This window comes from Spodoptera frugiperda, chromosome 8 (genome assembly GCF_023101765.2).
Source record: "Spodoptera frugiperda isolate SF20-4 chromosome 8, AGI-APGP_CSIRO_Sfru_2.0, whole genome shotgun sequence".
Lineage (NCBI taxonomy): Eukaryota > Metazoa > Arthropoda > Insecta > Lepidoptera > Noctuidae > Spodoptera > Spodoptera frugiperda.
This window is the reverse complement of record NC_064219.1, coordinates 5223686-5241700: the sequence shown is the minus strand read 5'-3', so window position 1 is coordinate 5241700 and position 18015 is coordinate 5223686. Positions and strand designations below refer to the sequence as shown.

Sequence of the window (18015 nt, the reverse complement as noted above, 5' to 3'; positions counted from 1 at the left end):
TGAATAAAGTACAAAGTGTCTTGTCATTAGAATAAAAAAAATAATTATAATGATTTATTGACAAATTAACTGTGATACCCATGACATGATTATGAACAATTTGAATATAATTTATAAAGATTTTATTTTAGCATTTTTATTGTGATTAGTGCAATTAAAACTGAATAAAACAATAATTAAAATTAATGTTTTACTGCCGTACTTAGAGACATTTCATGTTTAACTTAAACTTTTCCTTAGTAACTTATATTAACGTAGATAATTACCAAGGACTGGTGTAAGTAACCATTAAATGACTCTGAGTATGACAGTAAGAAGGTTTAAAAGGTAATTTACTTCCCACGAAGTACATAATGCACATCGCACCTACGTGCCCAGGCCACTAACTAGAATTCTGTATTTTTTTTTATTCGTAAACTTAAGAGGACACTTACATATGGCGGCAACGATACAATATTTCCACATGGTTCTTGTAACAGTACCGTGGGGGTAAGGTACTATAGGATACAAGAGTAAAGGAAATTAAAACAACAAGAATTGACAAAAATGTTTGTATTGCTCAAAATATTTGTATAAAATTAACAATCTCAGCATTTATACAGTAAACGTTTAAAAACAATTATTATCATCGTTGTTTGTAGCGCGTCTGATTGGGGCGGATATTACTTTGAATTCATTACGTCACTTTTCTTACAACTATATAAATTAAGTTCCTACGTTAATCCTATTTGTAGGTCATCAAAGGTGTAAGCATCTTGTTTGTATTTCTCGTCTTTCTTTTAAGATTAGTTCTACCATTTCCTATTTTGTGAGTGACCATTCTTTTTACCATGTAATGAGTACAAATACTAATTCTGCCGCGCAATTTATAAACGCAGTAAAGAACATGGCCGCACAATTAATAAACGCTTACCATTTTAACCATCATAAACGCGTACCACTTACTGCACATGTTCTTTACTGCGTTTATAAATTGAGCAGCAGAATTTGCCATTTAGGTGTCCATTATCCTACCCGTGTGTCGGGATTACAATCATTTTTATATCTAAAACATAATAATAGTAGCCATTATAATTATACATATGCATACTGCCATACTCAGAGACATTTAATGATTACTTGAAACTATTCCTTAGTAACAATTTTGTTCAATAAACAATTGCTAAGGACTGGATTAAGTAGCCAGTAAACGACTCTGAGTACGGCAGTTAGGCCTCCCCCTATGTTTTTACGGTCGATTGGTTGGATATGACCTGCATCTATCAGCTTCCTGCTATCTTTATGGGGTCGTCTGTTCACCTCGTGTGTAGTAGACATTATTAGTTTATTATCTATTATAGATTATTAATTATGATTCTTACTACATGCAATCTATGCTTACTAATGGCAATTTATAGTATATTCAGATATGCATAATTAGTTTCTGCACTGAGATTAAATTCTTAAGAAAGCACGTTAACATGAATAGTTAGGTTTTGGTATTTTCAAGTAAAATTTTTATTTTACGTATTCACTACTTTTTGGTTTCTATCATGTATGAAAAGTCAGAGCGAAAAGTGTTTATTTTTCACCGGGGGGTGAATAATAAACACTTTTCGCTTTGATCACTTTTCGCCTAGCGTCAGCCGTTCGCCGGTTATAACGAGTGAAAGGTAAATGAAATATGAAAAGTTTCAAAAATCATTTATTTCAATCAACTTTAGCTCATACACCACAATGTACAAATAAAATTATTTTTGGTAAAAATCACTGACCGGTACGAGTTACCAATCGACAGATAATAATAATAATTAAAGGCAACTAGGGACTTATATTTAATAGGCTCTGCCGACGGCAACATGCCTATTCGAACAGTGCCGTATATATGGGCAGTCCATCCGGTCCGCGATCATCGCCAGGACTGCATTGGTGCTGCCCCGCACCCTACGCACTAGAGACGCGGCCCGCTTGCGCATGGTTTTTAACGTAGATTAGCAATAAATGTGCGACAATGCCTCAGTTCAAACATACCTGCGGCGCTGCAGTAGGTGGGCACCTGCAATACAGCCCTGAACGCGTTCCCAGTTGAGGCATCTACGGAATGAGTATAAAGAGTTCAAGATTGTGGTTGAAAACTGAAAAGTTTCGAAAATCTATTTTTTGTTGTAATACCAATGTCTAATAGCTCATACACCACAATTACAAATAAAATTACATAAATAAAAACACAATTACAATTAACAATAAAATAATAATAATAATTAAAAATACTTATATTTAATAGAACGACGCTGAATGCAATTATTTTTTGTTATGATCAGCCGGCCGGCCCCTGCGGTACGTCCTCGTATATGAATGTGTCTCATCGAATTCGACAAAGTCATTAGTAATAACACCTAGCATTTCCCAGTCGTCGCACACCTCTCTCAAGTAATGGTAAGTTTGTATTGCCGTCTTTTTCGTAACCCCGACATCATTTGCCGCCTGCGACACCTTATCTTTTCTTAAAAAATGTAATATTAGGCGTAGCGTCTTTTAATGCGCTAACGTGCGCCCTCTCAAAAAACGTATTTTTAAGAAGGGACTTAATGGACGGCCTGTACACTTCCAGCACCTTAAACGGTATTTTAACTTGTAACTATCCTTAGCCTCCCTCGCCATGGGGCCTCGGCATGTTGAACACCGAGGCGTCCGGGCTGGAATAAGCAGCCATGCTTTGACTGCAGCCTCCGCAGTCTCTTCATTTAGAATTGCGTATACGTAATTCCAGATATTGAAATTCCGCGCCAAAATAAGTTGTAGCGGATTCATTATATTACTAATAAAATAAAATTAATAAAAACTAAAATCTACAACTAAATACCTACTTACTAATAAAAAAAAGTTATAACTAAACCAAATAAGACTAAAAATAAAAACTATTAAACACTTTATCACAAAACTGAAATCTATAATCGCATACGCAAACCAATGTTCCAATGGAAAATTCATAATATTTTTGTGTTCATTTATATTTTAGACGTCAGGATTAAGAAGACGGCAATCCAAACTTACCATTACTTGAGGGTGCGAGGCGGGCGGAAGCTTACGACAGGGAAATGCTAGGTGACTTTGTCGAAATAGATGAGACACATTTATATACGATAAAGGACCACAGGGGCCGGCCGGCTCATATATCATAACAAAAAATAATTGTATTCGCGTGTTTTAGACATTAGTATTAAAAAAAGGAGATTTTCGAAACTTTCAGTTTTCAGGCCAACCTTTCACTCGATATAACCGGCGAACGGCTGTCGCTAGGCGAAAAGTGATCAGAGTAAAATATGTTTATTTTTCACCCACCTACACGATAGAAACCAAAAAGTATTGAATACATAAAATAAAAAAATTGCTTGCAACCCTTTGCTACACTCCGACCCAAAGTCTGATAAATAAGAGATAGCATAACAGATCTGCTTACACTTGCTTAGAAATACAAACATGGTGTTACAATTCTTTGTATATTTTGGTTTACCACTACCATTCATAACATACTCAGGATTTTTGCGCAAAACTGCGCAAACCGTGTGCGCAAAACTGCGCAACAAATGCGCAAACCGTATGGGGGCTACATTGCATGTTTAAACATTACATAAGTATTTTCATATTAAAATATAATAATTATTTGTGATGGAATATTTAAATATATTCCTATTCTCCATCAACATATGTATGTATATGTAAATCATCTCCAATTATACCTACATAATGAGCTTACTTTTAAATGCATTTCATTCTTATTTAACGTTTATGAAATTATAAAACTATTTTATTTTATTGCTTGATTTTGAATATGCTATGCTATTAAAGAACTGAATATTTTGAGTATTATTACAAAAATATGATTTTTATCATAATTATTTTCTTATTGCTTTATATTCTATCGATTTACTTAAATAAATTACTGTTTAAATATTCAAATAACTGATTCACAGTCTCTTGTAAACTCATGATAATTTCTCAAAAGCAGCTCAAATAAATTCAGTTTCTTTCGTTGTCCTATTTTAATCCATGTAAGCAAATATGAACTTGACTGTTGATTAATATAAAAACATTTTTAAGTCACTGGAAACTTAATCTTAAGCAAGGGCAATACGGTTTGTTTTTTAAACTAAATTAAAAGAAAGATTCCACCTCCTTGGAACAACACGATTTATCTAAGGAGTCATAATTCTAATTATGTATTACTAGTTAAGTGATTCTTCAAAAAACGTGACTTTTAACAGTCACCTAACAAGTCGATTTTTTTAATTCTTATAATTTATATTTATAGAGAATATAGAAGATTAAAAGTTTCTAATTATGAAGAAACTTTATTACATTCCTAGCTGGTAGATTACGAACTTTGTGACAAATAAAAATAGCCTAAGTTACTACTTAGTACATCAGTTATCTGTCAATAAAAGTCCCGTCAAAATCGGTCCAGCCGTTTCAGAGATTAGCGAGAACAAACAGAGTTGTGAAACAGACAGATAGAGAGATAGATAGACAAACATTTAAAATATATTACTTTGGTGTAAGTATATTCATATGCATGTAGTAAAACGTGGTTATTTCAATATTACAAACAGACACTGCCATTTCAATTAGTCTAGAAGTCTACATAATGTTTGTTAATGTAATGTTTACAAATCTGAGAAAATAATTACATATTTCGTTGAACAATTATGAACATAGCTTTTTGGAGAAACACCTATTAGGATTATTTTTTCGAGAGCTTGTATGTTAAAATTATAGTTATGAAACAATGAGTTTATTTTTGGTAAATAGGCTACAAAAGACCAGTGTTACACGTCAAAATTTATTTTAAAAAATCTATATGAGGTCTGCATTTCCTAACAGACTACTCTGAGAAGAATGCTTCGATGCGTTTCGATTCTGCTATTATAAATTGACCCTTGGGGTCTACAGGAAAATGGAACTAACGTTTCTAGTTGACTAGTTGTGGTCATTGTGGGTTGCCTACTTGTACGGCCTTCATGCCATCACTGAGGGGACATGTCTCCTGTGTCGCATCCCCACCTTGTTGGTTCTCAGTCAATTTGCTTAGGATCTCGTAGTGAGCTGCCTCGTCTTTGCCCGGACTCGTCTCGTCTAAGCTGTACCTGAAAATGTTATGTTAAGTATAATTAGTTTTATTTGTTTAGGTTATTTTAATGAAGTCGACAGAGTAGAATAAGCATATTTGTCGTCAGTCCTATTCATCTGCGGGTATCGTAAGAGTAGATTAGGGGTCTATCTGAACCTTTTAAACTGCGGTGACTGCGGTTCCTAAATCGCCTGTTAAAAACAGACAAATCCTCATAATATGAGGATTTATCTAGGAATCTACATATTATGTAGAGTCCTATAGTCTAGCAGTGGATTGTCACGTGTTGATGATGTGATGCTAATAATATTAAATTTTACAAACCATGTATTTGGTTTTCTGGAGGTTCAATCCAATTTGATCCATTTAAATCTCTGCAGTCAAAGTGACATAATCAAATACTTCTTACCCGCAAGCTCTGAAAAACGCAGAGGCGGAGGGATTATGCGTGAGCGCAGTAAGGCGTACGCAGCGCATGCGCGTGGCGTCAGCGAGCTTCTCAAGGACACTGAGCACGCGCTGCCCAAGGCCGCGTCGCCGACCTTCTGCTTCCACCTGCACCTCGTAACTGAAACAATTTACTCACTACGTTACACTATATTCAAGTAAACCTTACAACATTAAGGACACTATAGAGTTTAGAAGGAAACTTTAAACGGTCTTTTTTGTTGGTTGTTTGAAAATGCACTTGAGTTTAATATTCAACAGCAGCCGCACCAGATTTGGTAATTGTCAGTATTTTATAGAGATGATAGAAAATGGATATTAATGGACAATTTGTCAAACAATAGATATCTGCAATCACTTATGCATAAAGGAATTGAATATAACATACTATTACCAAAATAAATAAATTAATCTTCCGATCTCCGGATCGATCTGGGATTTGGCAGGTATTGTACACGACCTAGGTAAGCTGTATCACAAAACGCTCGCAATTCAAAAAAAATGTTACTGGTTTCAATCGTTACCTATATACAACGTGTAACAAAAAGGGGGTATACATATCAAGTGCACGGTTTCTAGACAACATAACAAACAATACGGGAAGGGTTTTTTAAACTCATATTGTCATGGTACCAAGTTATGAATTTTTCCAATCGCGCCGCCGCGCGAGTCACAATTAGGTAGACAGGTAGTAGGCGATCGGATTGACAGAAGAAATGTTTCGTAATATTAGCGAGTGATCCCTGTAGTGTTGTGACACGTTTGTATGATTTGAAATCAAGAAATTGTTGTATAAAAACTTGTCTGGCTGTGAATCTAGACGGAGTACATTAAATACTGATGACGTAGGTGTGTCATTACACGAAAGTTAGCATGGAGTGGAGCTACGTTTAGGTGCGATTATCTCTATGACCTGTTGCAGTATTGACAAATTGTTATCTGTATTGTCTGTGACACCTCGGGAGGCCGTTTCAAGTTTATTATAAGACTAGCTAACCTGACAAACTTCTTACGCATTAAACAGTTTCTTTTCACTAAAGTAATCACAATTCAAGTCCAATATTAGCCAAAATCGGTCCATTCTCGAGTTTTACCGAGACTAACGAACAGCAATTGATTTTTATATGTAGAGATTTCCGTCTAATTTACCTACATTAATTGCGAGAAAGTGATGGGAGTGACGAAGTTATTAACGTTATCGACAATCAAGAGCAAATTTCCGTTTAGGCGTTTTTGCCATACTTATAACTGAAAGCAAGTATAACACCTCACACATAGAACCCACTTAGTTTGAAGTACACTACGGAATAGTGCTTGTCGACCGGGCTTCTCCCAGTTGGGCAGTCTCTTTTGTGACTTTAGGTTTAAGTAATTCTGTCTCCTGCACTAAATTCACCAAAGGAAGTAAAAACTATCATTTTTATCTTCTCTTCTAAAAATATCTTGGGATTTCGTTGCGGGATCCAAGACAGTCCGAGTCAGTCAGACAGTCAAGAGGTTCCGATGTTTTCTTGGTTGTATCTACTGTAGATCCTGTCTTACAGAAGCTGCGGCGGTTTGGGCATGAGCCCTTTTAAAAAAATCAAGCATCGTCTATTTATATTCAAATAAAGGATAAAAGATGCACAATTTTACATCTCATCCTACATTTTAGATATTTAGAGAAATATCGCGTTCTACTCTGGACTTTGGAGTAACAGAACATTCTCGTACAACTTTTTCTTTATCACATCATTCATATTAAAATATAAATTATTCCATTTGAATACGACTGAATAGGTATCTACCTATTACCTACCTACGTAACAAACGTAAGATATAATAAATCACTCAATTAACGAGTGATTGCATTAATTATTTCTTAACAATTGCGATCCCCGGTGTGACCTCCACGATGGTACTAGAATGTTAGTGCTACGTTTTTGTACCTACGCGTTACATAATGTTTATGTGTATGATAACATTTTTAATTAGGGAGTTCAAAAATATATCTCACGTCTCATTAATTATGTTGCAATGAATTTTTCCATACAACTTGCTGGTAAACTGGTTGAAAGTGGTTAGACAGCCTTTCAAATGATATTGGCACTATCAGTCTTATATATATTCATGATAAAATGTAACAATTGAACTATACTAATTTTATAAAGAGGAAAGATTGTTTGTTTGCCATAAATAGGTTTTAAAATACTCCTATGACCACCAGATAACTTTCTTTCAGAGAGTTATAATAACATACGCACCTTTTTATACCAATATTTCTATAGGATCGGGACCTACCCACGAGAGATCTGCTAAATGCAAAACGGGCAGATCCGCAGGTGAGAGTTCGCCTATAATATATTGAGTAGCTAAGGATTATGTTGTTTACTTAGTTAAAGAATGAAACATACTCCACTACTAAAATAAGAATAAAAACAAATTTTACAAGATAATAGGTATAGTATATATATTTTTGCTGTATCTACGTCTCAACTATAACTTTAAAGGTCTATACAATGTTCTTAGCGGTTATGTACCTATACGTCCGTGCCCCCAGTCATATTGTCACAGATAGTCTCATTTGAAGCGACAGGTTAAAAAGCCATATTCCATGATGATGTAAGAATAATTTTCTTCGTATAATCTAGAATCTAGATGGTGAAATATTAACACACTGAAAAGCTTTAAAAGATAGAGTGGAGATGAATGAGCTGTTGCGCATCATTTTCTTTCCGAATAATGTGGATACCGGCAGATTTACTATGTGATTTTGTACTTTTAACAAATAAAAAATGCTGTATACAAAAATGTTCACAGTTCAGTAAATTTTTCGAGCAAGTTTGCACTCTGCTTCCCATGCAAATACCACCAGTTGTAAGAAAAATGGAATTGCAATATTAAATTAACGATAAGAAACTCTTTGTCTCTTATTTTCAAAATAATTTGATCCAAGATAACAAATAAGAAAGCATGAAGAAATTGGTGCAATTTCTGTCACTGTGATCCACTACTACCTTCATATGTTTGTGATATTTCAATAAACTAGATTAGTAATTAGGTTCTTGGCTTCGTACGTTATGAATGAAGTTAGTAAACATTGGAGTCTATTGCACTTACACATATTGATGTAATACGTACGGTAGAAGCACCTGGCAGAATTCAACTTCAGTAAAGGTGTTGGGCGCGAATGTGATGGTCGGTTACAAATATGGCAGCCCGTGTCACTTTTCAAATTTACAATTTTTTTTTTGTAGAACCCTGTGTAAATATCAATATATTTATCTTAGTGCTTTGAAGCTACATCCATATTTTCGATTTTAATCACTAGTTTGCATTTTAGAAAAAACAAAATGTTCTGATAAACTTAGAACCTCTTTTTTTTTAGTGTGTCATTTGAATTTGGATAAAAACAGACAGTTTATCATGACGGATGAAGCAGAGATTGGTAAAACGCTTACTAGCTCCAAAAGTTGCAACTAATCTTGTAAAGTTCACTGTTCAAACGATGCACACGTCACTCACGCACTATTGCAAAATAGTAAATGCACTGAAAATGTGCACTAACCATTATTAAAAAAATCGTTGTAAAATAAATTCGCAACATATTCTAATAACCGAAGTTGACGATGACTATTTCGCCGGAAATCAAGGCAGCAATGAAGAATATTGGAAAAGTTGTAGAAAGTTCCTTGGCGGGAGGGCTGAGTAGGGGAGCGCGGGTGGCGGATAGGAGAAGCCGGAGACTACTGTTATCGGCGGTGACGTATGCTTTTATCAGCCGTAGGGAGATCGGTGGTTTCAGGCTAGACGGCTCCGCAAACCGCGACGGGCAGCACAGAGATGAGGCCGCGGCTCCTATGGCTGGTCCTCGCGTGGGCGGCGTCGGCGGAGGCAGCTCGCCTGCTCGCTGTCTTGCCCACCAACACCAAGAGCCACTACGCGATGTACGGCCGGCTTCTCGATGCACTGGCCAGGAAGGACCACCACCTTACTATCGTTTCGCACTTCCCAATGGTATGTCTATGCTAAGCAATTTTTTTTATTAGCGAATCCTATTTTTACCCGACTGCTTGTTGTTGATTTATTTCACATGGATTTTCTATTTGATATGTGATATCATTAAAATGATAGGCATCGTAAACGATGCGACATTTAACATAATTATGTTTCCTAAAATCTTGAGATAAAAAAAAAAACTGAAGTGAGATAATGAATTGAAGACCTATCAGTACTCGGCGTTCGATCTCTAACAAAAAATTAAAAGCCTTTCGGTAACACTGAGATTTAATTTTCCACAACAAAAATCCAAAAATTGGAACTCGATGTATAGCAGAATGGTGGTACTACTACCACCATTCTGCTACTACTACTAGTAGAATAGCAGTATAGCTCGCCTTCTTCTTTATATGGGAATTTTGATTACCCATTGCAATGTTTAATTTTTCCGAGAGTAAAAGGTTTGATATTGTGTTTACTTACATAAATAAGTATCTGTGTGTGTAACCTTTTAACGAAAGTAACAGAAAATATAATTATTAAAATAATAACGTGTAGTTCAATCGGGTTTTGATCACTTAAGTTTTCTGGAAGCACTTTCCTAGCTACCATAGTAACGTAGTACCAAGTAGTAGAGCGATAAGCAAAAGTCATAAATAATTTCAATGATTCATTGCATACGATTAATATGTACTTTCTAAGAAAACGTTACAAATCCAATAATGGTCAATTTATATATCTAGTATACAAAAAATAAGGCACCGAGACACGATTTCGATTACGAATTCATTCAGTATCACCATGCCGATCATTAGATTAGATTAGATTTCAGCCATGATCGTCCCAGTGCAGGGCAAAGGCGTACCTACCCTCCTTCTACTCCTCTCTCTTTTTGCGGCCATTCCTCGTCATAGATGTCGAGTTTGTCCCGCCATCTCCTTTACACGCGCGTCGTATCGATCATATTAAAAAAATTACGTTTTCTTTTTCCATACGTTTTTTTTTCTTAGCATTTCCACAAACACAAATATTAAATCGTCGAACATCGATCTCAAACCTAAAAATTTCAATTGGGATGGGCATTTCAGCAATATGTCGCAGATATACTTACTGAATTTCGTTTTATATTTATTTTGAAAGAAAGTCTATGTAAATGTATCCTAGCCTGACGTTGCAAGATAGAGGCGTGTTTCAGTGACGATTAGCAGACGAAGATCAGTAAAATTTTTAAACGTCACACAATTCTGGTTAGGGGCATGTTCCACGGGCAGACAGAAGATTTTTTTGCAACAATCGGTTCTGCAAATAGACACGTGTAAAACCAGCTCAAATAAAATTGATGGCATAACAATGTGATAATGGCAGACGGTGACTAGTTGTGATCAAACGGGTCAACGTGCACCCAGCGATACGCGATACTGATAATATTTGACAACGCGTGGAGTAAATTCACGGTCAAGTAGATAGGAGAGAGCATTCAAAATAATAGTGATGTACTCCGGTCACCACACAAGTGTTCGAACTCTAATCCAACGCAGGTTGGTTAAAGGACAGAGATAAAAAGAAATGTTTACATAGAACGAAAACATAATCAGAATGGAAAATGCTAGAGCACAAATACTAGATAACAAAAAAATTGTTTTCCTATTTGATAAACAAATTCTTATGCATTTTGCAGAAAAAGAAAATAAATAATATTATGTTAGCCCCTAAAAGGCAAAGCATTTGTAATGCTTCTGGTGTTTTGACTAGGGGCGGCGGCGATTGGTTACAATCAAGTGATCCGCTCGGCTCGTTTACGGCATATGTTGCATAGATTATAGAGACTACCTTCGGTCGGCAAACTCGATCACAGGATTGAGATAGAGCCCGTAATTTATCACCACGAGGGCTGCTAGGTCGTGCAGAATGTGCAGAAATATGTATAGTAATAGAGTGGGATAAGTTGAAAAATATTTTAATTGTATTTTACAACTTACAAGTAAGGTGTAAAACATGTAGTTATAGAAGAATGAGTACCTGATTCCGCTTTTTTGCGACAATCCAATGGATCATCAATAATAATTAAAGTTTATTTTTTAAACACAACCGATAAATGATAACATTCTTTAATGAATTAAATCCAAAAACAGGTTTTTCCTTGTTTCTGTTGTATTTGTCTGTCGTGTTTATCGTTCGGATTATATCAATGTATAGTCTACTGGGTGAGCCGCGTGTCTGCAAGACATTGGTGTCGTGTAAACAGACTATGCATAATGGGAGATAATTTATTGCAATCAATCTAAAAGGCAATCACTGTAAGATAGCGCCGTTTTGTCTAAGGCCAAAGTAATTAATTATCTTGTTCTTTGTATGTATGACAGGATTGCAACGGATAGGTTTAAAGCCATCGACATTTAAGATACACTTTTTTCTAAGGTCATACAGGTCATTGTCACATGCTCATCGGTACAAGTGTTAAAAACATTGAGTAAAAGTGTGTGACAGATCTTTTTGTTTTTTTTCAGAAAAATCCTCGACCGAATGTTCATCAAATAAGCCTCGCGGGAACGATACCAGAAATCACTAACAATCTTACGAAGCAAAATGAATCATTAAAGCCCGATTTTATAAGAAACTTGGAACAGATAATGAAAGAATGCGTGGACGCATGTGAGACTGCTGCCAAAGTACCAGCGGTCAAGGCATTATTCAATTCAACAGAGACTTTCGATCTGGTCATAGTTGAAGTGTTTGGAAGCGATTGCTTCCTACCTCTAGGCAAGAAATATGGAGCTCCTGTGGTCGGCTTCCTCTCAAGTGTTCCACTCCCATGGCTGAACGAGCAGCTTGGAAACCCTGAAGCGACTGCCTACGTACCATCTTATATGGTCGGATATGGTCAACGGATGTCGCTATGGGAAAGATTTGCTAACACCATGGCGGTGATCATAGCAAAGATGTTGTATAGATACAAATCGCAAATTCCGTCACAGGTTAGTCCTATCTTCATCTTATGAAAATACAAAACGAAAGATGACGACTAGAATTTTAAACAAATGTGTTCGTTTGCAGACTATATCGGACAGACTTTTTGGGCCGGGACCGAAATTGGAAACATTGGCACAAAACTATAGTTTGGTTTTGTCGAACAGTCATTTCAGCATCAACGAAGTGAGGCCATTAGTGCCTGCTTTAGTAGAAGTTGGAGGGCTACACTTGGACGATTCTCCAGTTCTTTCACGTGTAAGTATCTACCTTAGCGACAGTAGTGAGAGTATAAATCAATCGGCATACTATTAGCGACTTATCAATACATTAAATCACCTCTAATGCACTTTAATCATAGGTCATATCGGCGAGTAGCAATCGGTAGGCGCACCGCGCATATCATGCACAAGTCACTGGGTCATTCAGACTGCATGTCCACAGAAATTATCTCAATCGTTCGTACAGTTTCAATACTTGTAAGGTTCATAGACAACAATTATCTCAACACTTACAGTCTATTCATTTCTATTTACATAGTTCATTCAATCACCTCGTTTAAAGTAAGGAATCTTATTTTCTACACTACTCACTATGTAACTATGTCTCTGTCTAGATATGATATTATGTATAGGATTGATTGATGAGCTTCGGTACCTACTTTCGTAGCAATAACCTTAAAAACCCTTTTTTAGTAAGAGTTAACATGTAAAGTGTAATTAATTTGTACATTACATAGGATAATATGTCATTTTAAATATTTTTGTGTTCTACTTAGAGTAAGTTGGTATTGTAAACCGTCATCTCGTTGAGAAACACTACCTCAAATCATAGCGAACTATCTATAAAAACAAATTAAAGGCATAATTATGAGCATATAATAAATAATAACTCGTTATTGATGCAATTAAAATCTTCAGAGAAATAATAAAATGATGTCAGAAACAAATAAGGACAGGACAAACACGTAAACAGTAGAATTTTAGATAAAGCTTTTGTTCGAAGTATCTTGACGACCAATCAATTTCATACCCGAAATTATTTTTATGCATCTAGAAGAAATTAGATACAGTGTTACTTTAATTCATAGAAAGTACTACATATCAGAAACTATTTATTTTGATAAATGAAATGTTCGTCACCATTTTAATCCTAGGAACGTGCTCAGTATTTAAATATTCAAAAAGTCTTGTCTTATATATCTATACTAATATTATAAAGCTGAAGAGTTTGTTTGTTTGTTTGTTTGAACGCGCTAATCTCCGGAGCTACTGGTCCGAATTGAATAATTCTTTTTGTGTTGGATAGTGCATTTATCGAGGAAGGCTATAGGCTACAAAACATCACGCTATGGCTAATAGGAGCCGAGCAGATCGGGTGAAACCCCGCAGAAGTAGCTAGTATTTCATAGAGTAGCCCCGTCGAAACAAGAAGTCTATGTAACCTACATTTCCAGATGCAATAGGGAACCGCCTATCTCTTCGACCCAGGACCTAAGACCCTCCTGAACAGATAGTGTCAATAATGATGAAATGTGATTAATTTAGCCGTGTGTTCATAATAATTGTTGTTGCCAAATTACATGGAAAATTATAAAATAAACTATTATCTACATTTTTGTCTGGTAGACTACATTTTCGACGATTCCAATACCTCTAATAATTATATTGTCATTGTCATTTTTGGTAGGTACTCATAGTAGAGGCAGAATAGTCCATTAGCTATGAACTCATTGGTTATATCGGGACCTTAAAGTTTTGTTCTTTTTCCGCAGCACATGCAAAATCTTTTGGACGCATCAACGGAAGGCGTGATCTACTGGAGTTTCGGATCAATGTCGAGGATAGAAACGATACCAAGTGATACACTCTCACGAATATTTGACGTGCTGTCGGAGCTACCTCAGACGGTGTTCATCAAGATGGACAGGCGTATGCTGGCCCAGAACCTCACAGTGCCTGACAACGCATACACCATGGACTGGATACCACAGCATGCTACTTTATGTAAGTTGTAATTAATTCGTTATCACCCAAACTCGACCACTTACTCTTGGTGAGAGTCCCTGTATCTATTAATCACTATTTTGCGTGATAAGTAAGAAATAAAGCGATCAATGAACACTTACAACCACTCATCAATATTTATACTTTAATTCTGATGCTTTATTACCCGATTACATCCTTATCGGTTGCATATGACAAACGGTATGCTATAATGACAGGTCACCCGAACGTGAAGCTGTTTATCTCGCACGGTGGACTACTGGGCACACAAGAGGCTGTGGCCTGTGGGGTCCCCATGTTGATGGTGCCGCTGTACGCAGACCAGGCACTCAATGCACGAGCGATGGCTGACAGGGGTGTCGCACAAATTGTTACTCTCAAAAATACCGATAAAGACACATGGAGACGAAAACTACGGGTGTTATTAACAGATCAACGGTATGTTTTATCTATTCAATACGTTGTACCTAAATTGATATAGTAACACGAATGATAGATCCGTGAGGTTTCGAGACAATGCAGTTCTGACTAGATAACCTCAGTGACATAATATGCTACGGAGATAATGGCCGAGACCACTTTCATTATATCATATTTATTTTACAATCGTGTGTGTGAAATTGCACTACGCTTTATTACCTGCTACAAAGACCTACTAATGCAGTGGTTTGAATTTGGTACTACAAGTAAGGCAAATCTAGTGTTTGATAAAATTACCTATGGCTATTTCACATACTCATGACATATTTGAATGATCTGGTGGATGTACCAGTCTTTGACATATTTGAATGATCTGGTGGATGTACCAGTCTTTGAATCATGATTATGGGCCATAATCCCGCTGGATGGCGCTATCACTAGCGTCATCTATTAATTACACGTAGTTAACATTATTCAATTATTATGTTTCAGATATAAAAATAGAGCAATGGAGTTGAAGAATATATTCTTGGATCGGCCGGTGAAGCCTTTGGATATGGGCGTTTACTGGATAGAATATGTGCTGAGACATAGAGGAGCGTCGCACTTGCGGTCGCCCGCACTCGACCTCACCTACCCGCAGTACATGCTACTCGACGTAGTAGCACTAAGTACTGCCGTGGCGCTACTCACCATATACATACTACATAAGCTATTTAGGTACCTATGTACGCGATGCATTCGCTGGTGGCCGAAAGAAAAATTAGTCTTCGAAAAGAGACTGTTGAGAAAGAACATTAGTTTCTTCTTATGTATTTTATGGAAGTACAAAGTGAAACCCAATTGATGAGTGCTATTGCCATAGAGAATATTCACTCTCACTGTATTATATAATGTATAGGTGTAAATATTATTTTATAAGAGGTAAGATATTTAAAAATATATTTCTATAGTCTATCGATTGAGATTTTGTGTATTTTGTACAATACAGGAAACAATTTTAATATTATTTAATTACTAAATATGTAGTTATTAAAATGATTGCATGTTTTATTGTTAAAGTGGACATAATATTATTTTAAATTGTAATGTATGCACATAGGGTCTATGCAGTGTTTGTATAGAAATTATGCATTTAATTTAAAAGAAGTTCTTTTCGAGCTTAGTATTAAGTAGAATAAAAGTTGCTTGTTATTTGTCCAACGAAGTTACTGATTTAATATGATGCTAAAGAGAACAAATTGTAAAGAATAAAAACTTGGTGATGAAGACTAAAGAAATAAATACAATTTCTAAATATTTTAGAACTGATTTTCATGAAGACTTTTTATTTACACTTGCAGACTTCACCACCTACTATGATCCTTGCAGTCTTCTTCAGTTTCCATCACACATTTGTAGCAATGTATTTCTACTTAAAAGCTTTTTATGCCATAGTCTACTATTGACTTCTGCTGGCTGCACAGATTTTGATAAAATTTTGTATAGATGCAAATGTGAAGATGGAAGGATTAATAGATGCAATTTACTTTGGAAATATTGAACATGTGTAAAACAGTAGGAACAGAATTCATGAAAAAGAGATTTTGTGAGAGAAAGCATGGTCATAACCCTCCACCTCTTTCAATGCATGGATAAGGAGGAGGAGTATAAAAATAAGAAAATCTGTGAACAAAAGCAAACTCACCAATACAGAACTGGGTCCCCGAAGTCCATATCAAATCTGAAGTGTGAGAAAGCAAGTAGTGTTCCTTTCTTTTCCCTGGCAACGAGATACCATGCACCTTCGTCTGTCATCTCCTCCACTTTACGGTCCCGATTCCATCCCCAGGCGCAGGTTTCATATCTGTAATGGAAATTATTGAAATGTTTTAGATAAATAACCAAAGATCGGGTGTGTTTGAACCAAGGGTTTAATCTTGACCCAAACTTATAGATCAATGAAAAACTAATATACTCTTTATCCTATGTTCTAACTTCCTATTGGCTATAGGATTTGGATTAAAATGTTAGCAAAGTTACCCCAATGGGTCAAAATAACCTAAATTTCTGGTACCTAATATAAAAAAATATATTCTTGTTAGGAAACTATAGGTATTTGCCGGGACAAATAAGTAATTATCAAAAAAACCTTAAAGTTGTTAAAATTAATGCTATCATTTTACGAAAATTTTGACCAGACTCTAGTTAATTAGAGATAGCACAGAGAATATCTAAATTGAACTAGCTCATAAAACTTTAAAGTTTAACCAATAAGAGTCTAACACAAATTAATGACTTCAGAACACTACACATACACACACTAATTCATTTTAAAGAAACTTAGACAGTTAAGACATATCTTTGTGAATAGACTTTCAAATAACTGGCTTTTTGGATTAGAAGCATGTTACTGAACAGCATGTTTTAAATTACTAAGAGAATTAGAGTGGCAGGCTGTGTGATTTAAGCCCTGAACTATAATAATAGAGAGATACGCTGGGAAGAACAAATACATCTACAATTTCGAATAAGTTGTCTTACAAATGTTTCATATTCCGTTCTGTCAAGTCAATCGCCCACTGAAGCACGTTCTTGTCCAGTTCAGTGACCCGCTGGATGTACATTTCTACTTCTAATTCATTATTCCGGTAAACAAGGAGTTCTTTGCATAGTGTAGCCAAATCTTTCAATTTATTGGCTGAGTTTACGCTTGACATTCCGTCCGCGATTCTACGTTGCTCCTGCTTCCTTGCATTGCGTTTTTCTTTATTCTTGTTTACATTTGCTTGCGTCTTTTTCTGAAAAACCAAACCGAATAATTACATCGCTAAATTACAAACTACCTATTTTACTGTTACAGTAGCTGTGTCTGAGAATTTACTGAGATATAATTTACGTACCCCCATTGTTTTATCAAATTTAATATTTGGTTTGATAATATAACACTTCGAAGCTTTTTGGCGGGAATTAACACAGAAAATACGTGGTCACAAATGAATCTGCAATAGCGCGTGTTACAAATTCGAACAATACAAATCCAAACATGCCAAACAACAACTCTTCAGTGTCATTCACTCCATCTGTCATGCATATTTGTCAAATGTTAAC

General features: G+C 35.8%; 2 protein-coding genes across 2 annotated transcripts; one reads left to right on the top strand and one right to left on the bottom strand.

The window, feature by feature from the left end:
- Window positions 1–537: 537 nt before the first annotated feature.
- Window positions 538–17976, bottom strand: LOC118275943 (N-alpha-acetyltransferase 40). The gene is made up of 6 exons (XM_035594093.2): window positions 17808–17976; window positions 17449–17705; window positions 16613–16771; window positions 5517–5675; window positions 3318–5123; window positions 538–1615 (listed from the first exon to the last, which is right to left on the bottom strand). Exons 1-5 carry the CDS (start codon window positions 17811–17813, stop codon window positions 4967–4969), a joined length of 738 nt encoding a protein of 245 aa, XP_035449986.1. The 5' UTR covers window positions 17814–17976; the 3' UTR covers window positions 538–1615; window positions 3318–4966.
- On the top strand, window positions 8709–16242 carry LOC118275940 (UDP-glucosyltransferase 2). Its single transcript, XM_035594090.2, has 6 exons — window positions 8709–9550; window positions 12040–12507; window positions 12587–12757; window positions 14274–14505; window positions 14724–14943; window positions 15418–16242. Exons 1-6 carry the CDS (start codon window positions 9377–9379, stop codon window positions 15770–15772), a joined length of 1620 nt encoding a protein of 539 aa, XP_035449983.2. The 5' UTR covers window positions 8709–9376; the 3' UTR covers window positions 15773–16242.
- Window positions 17977–18015: the final 39 nt, after the last annotated feature.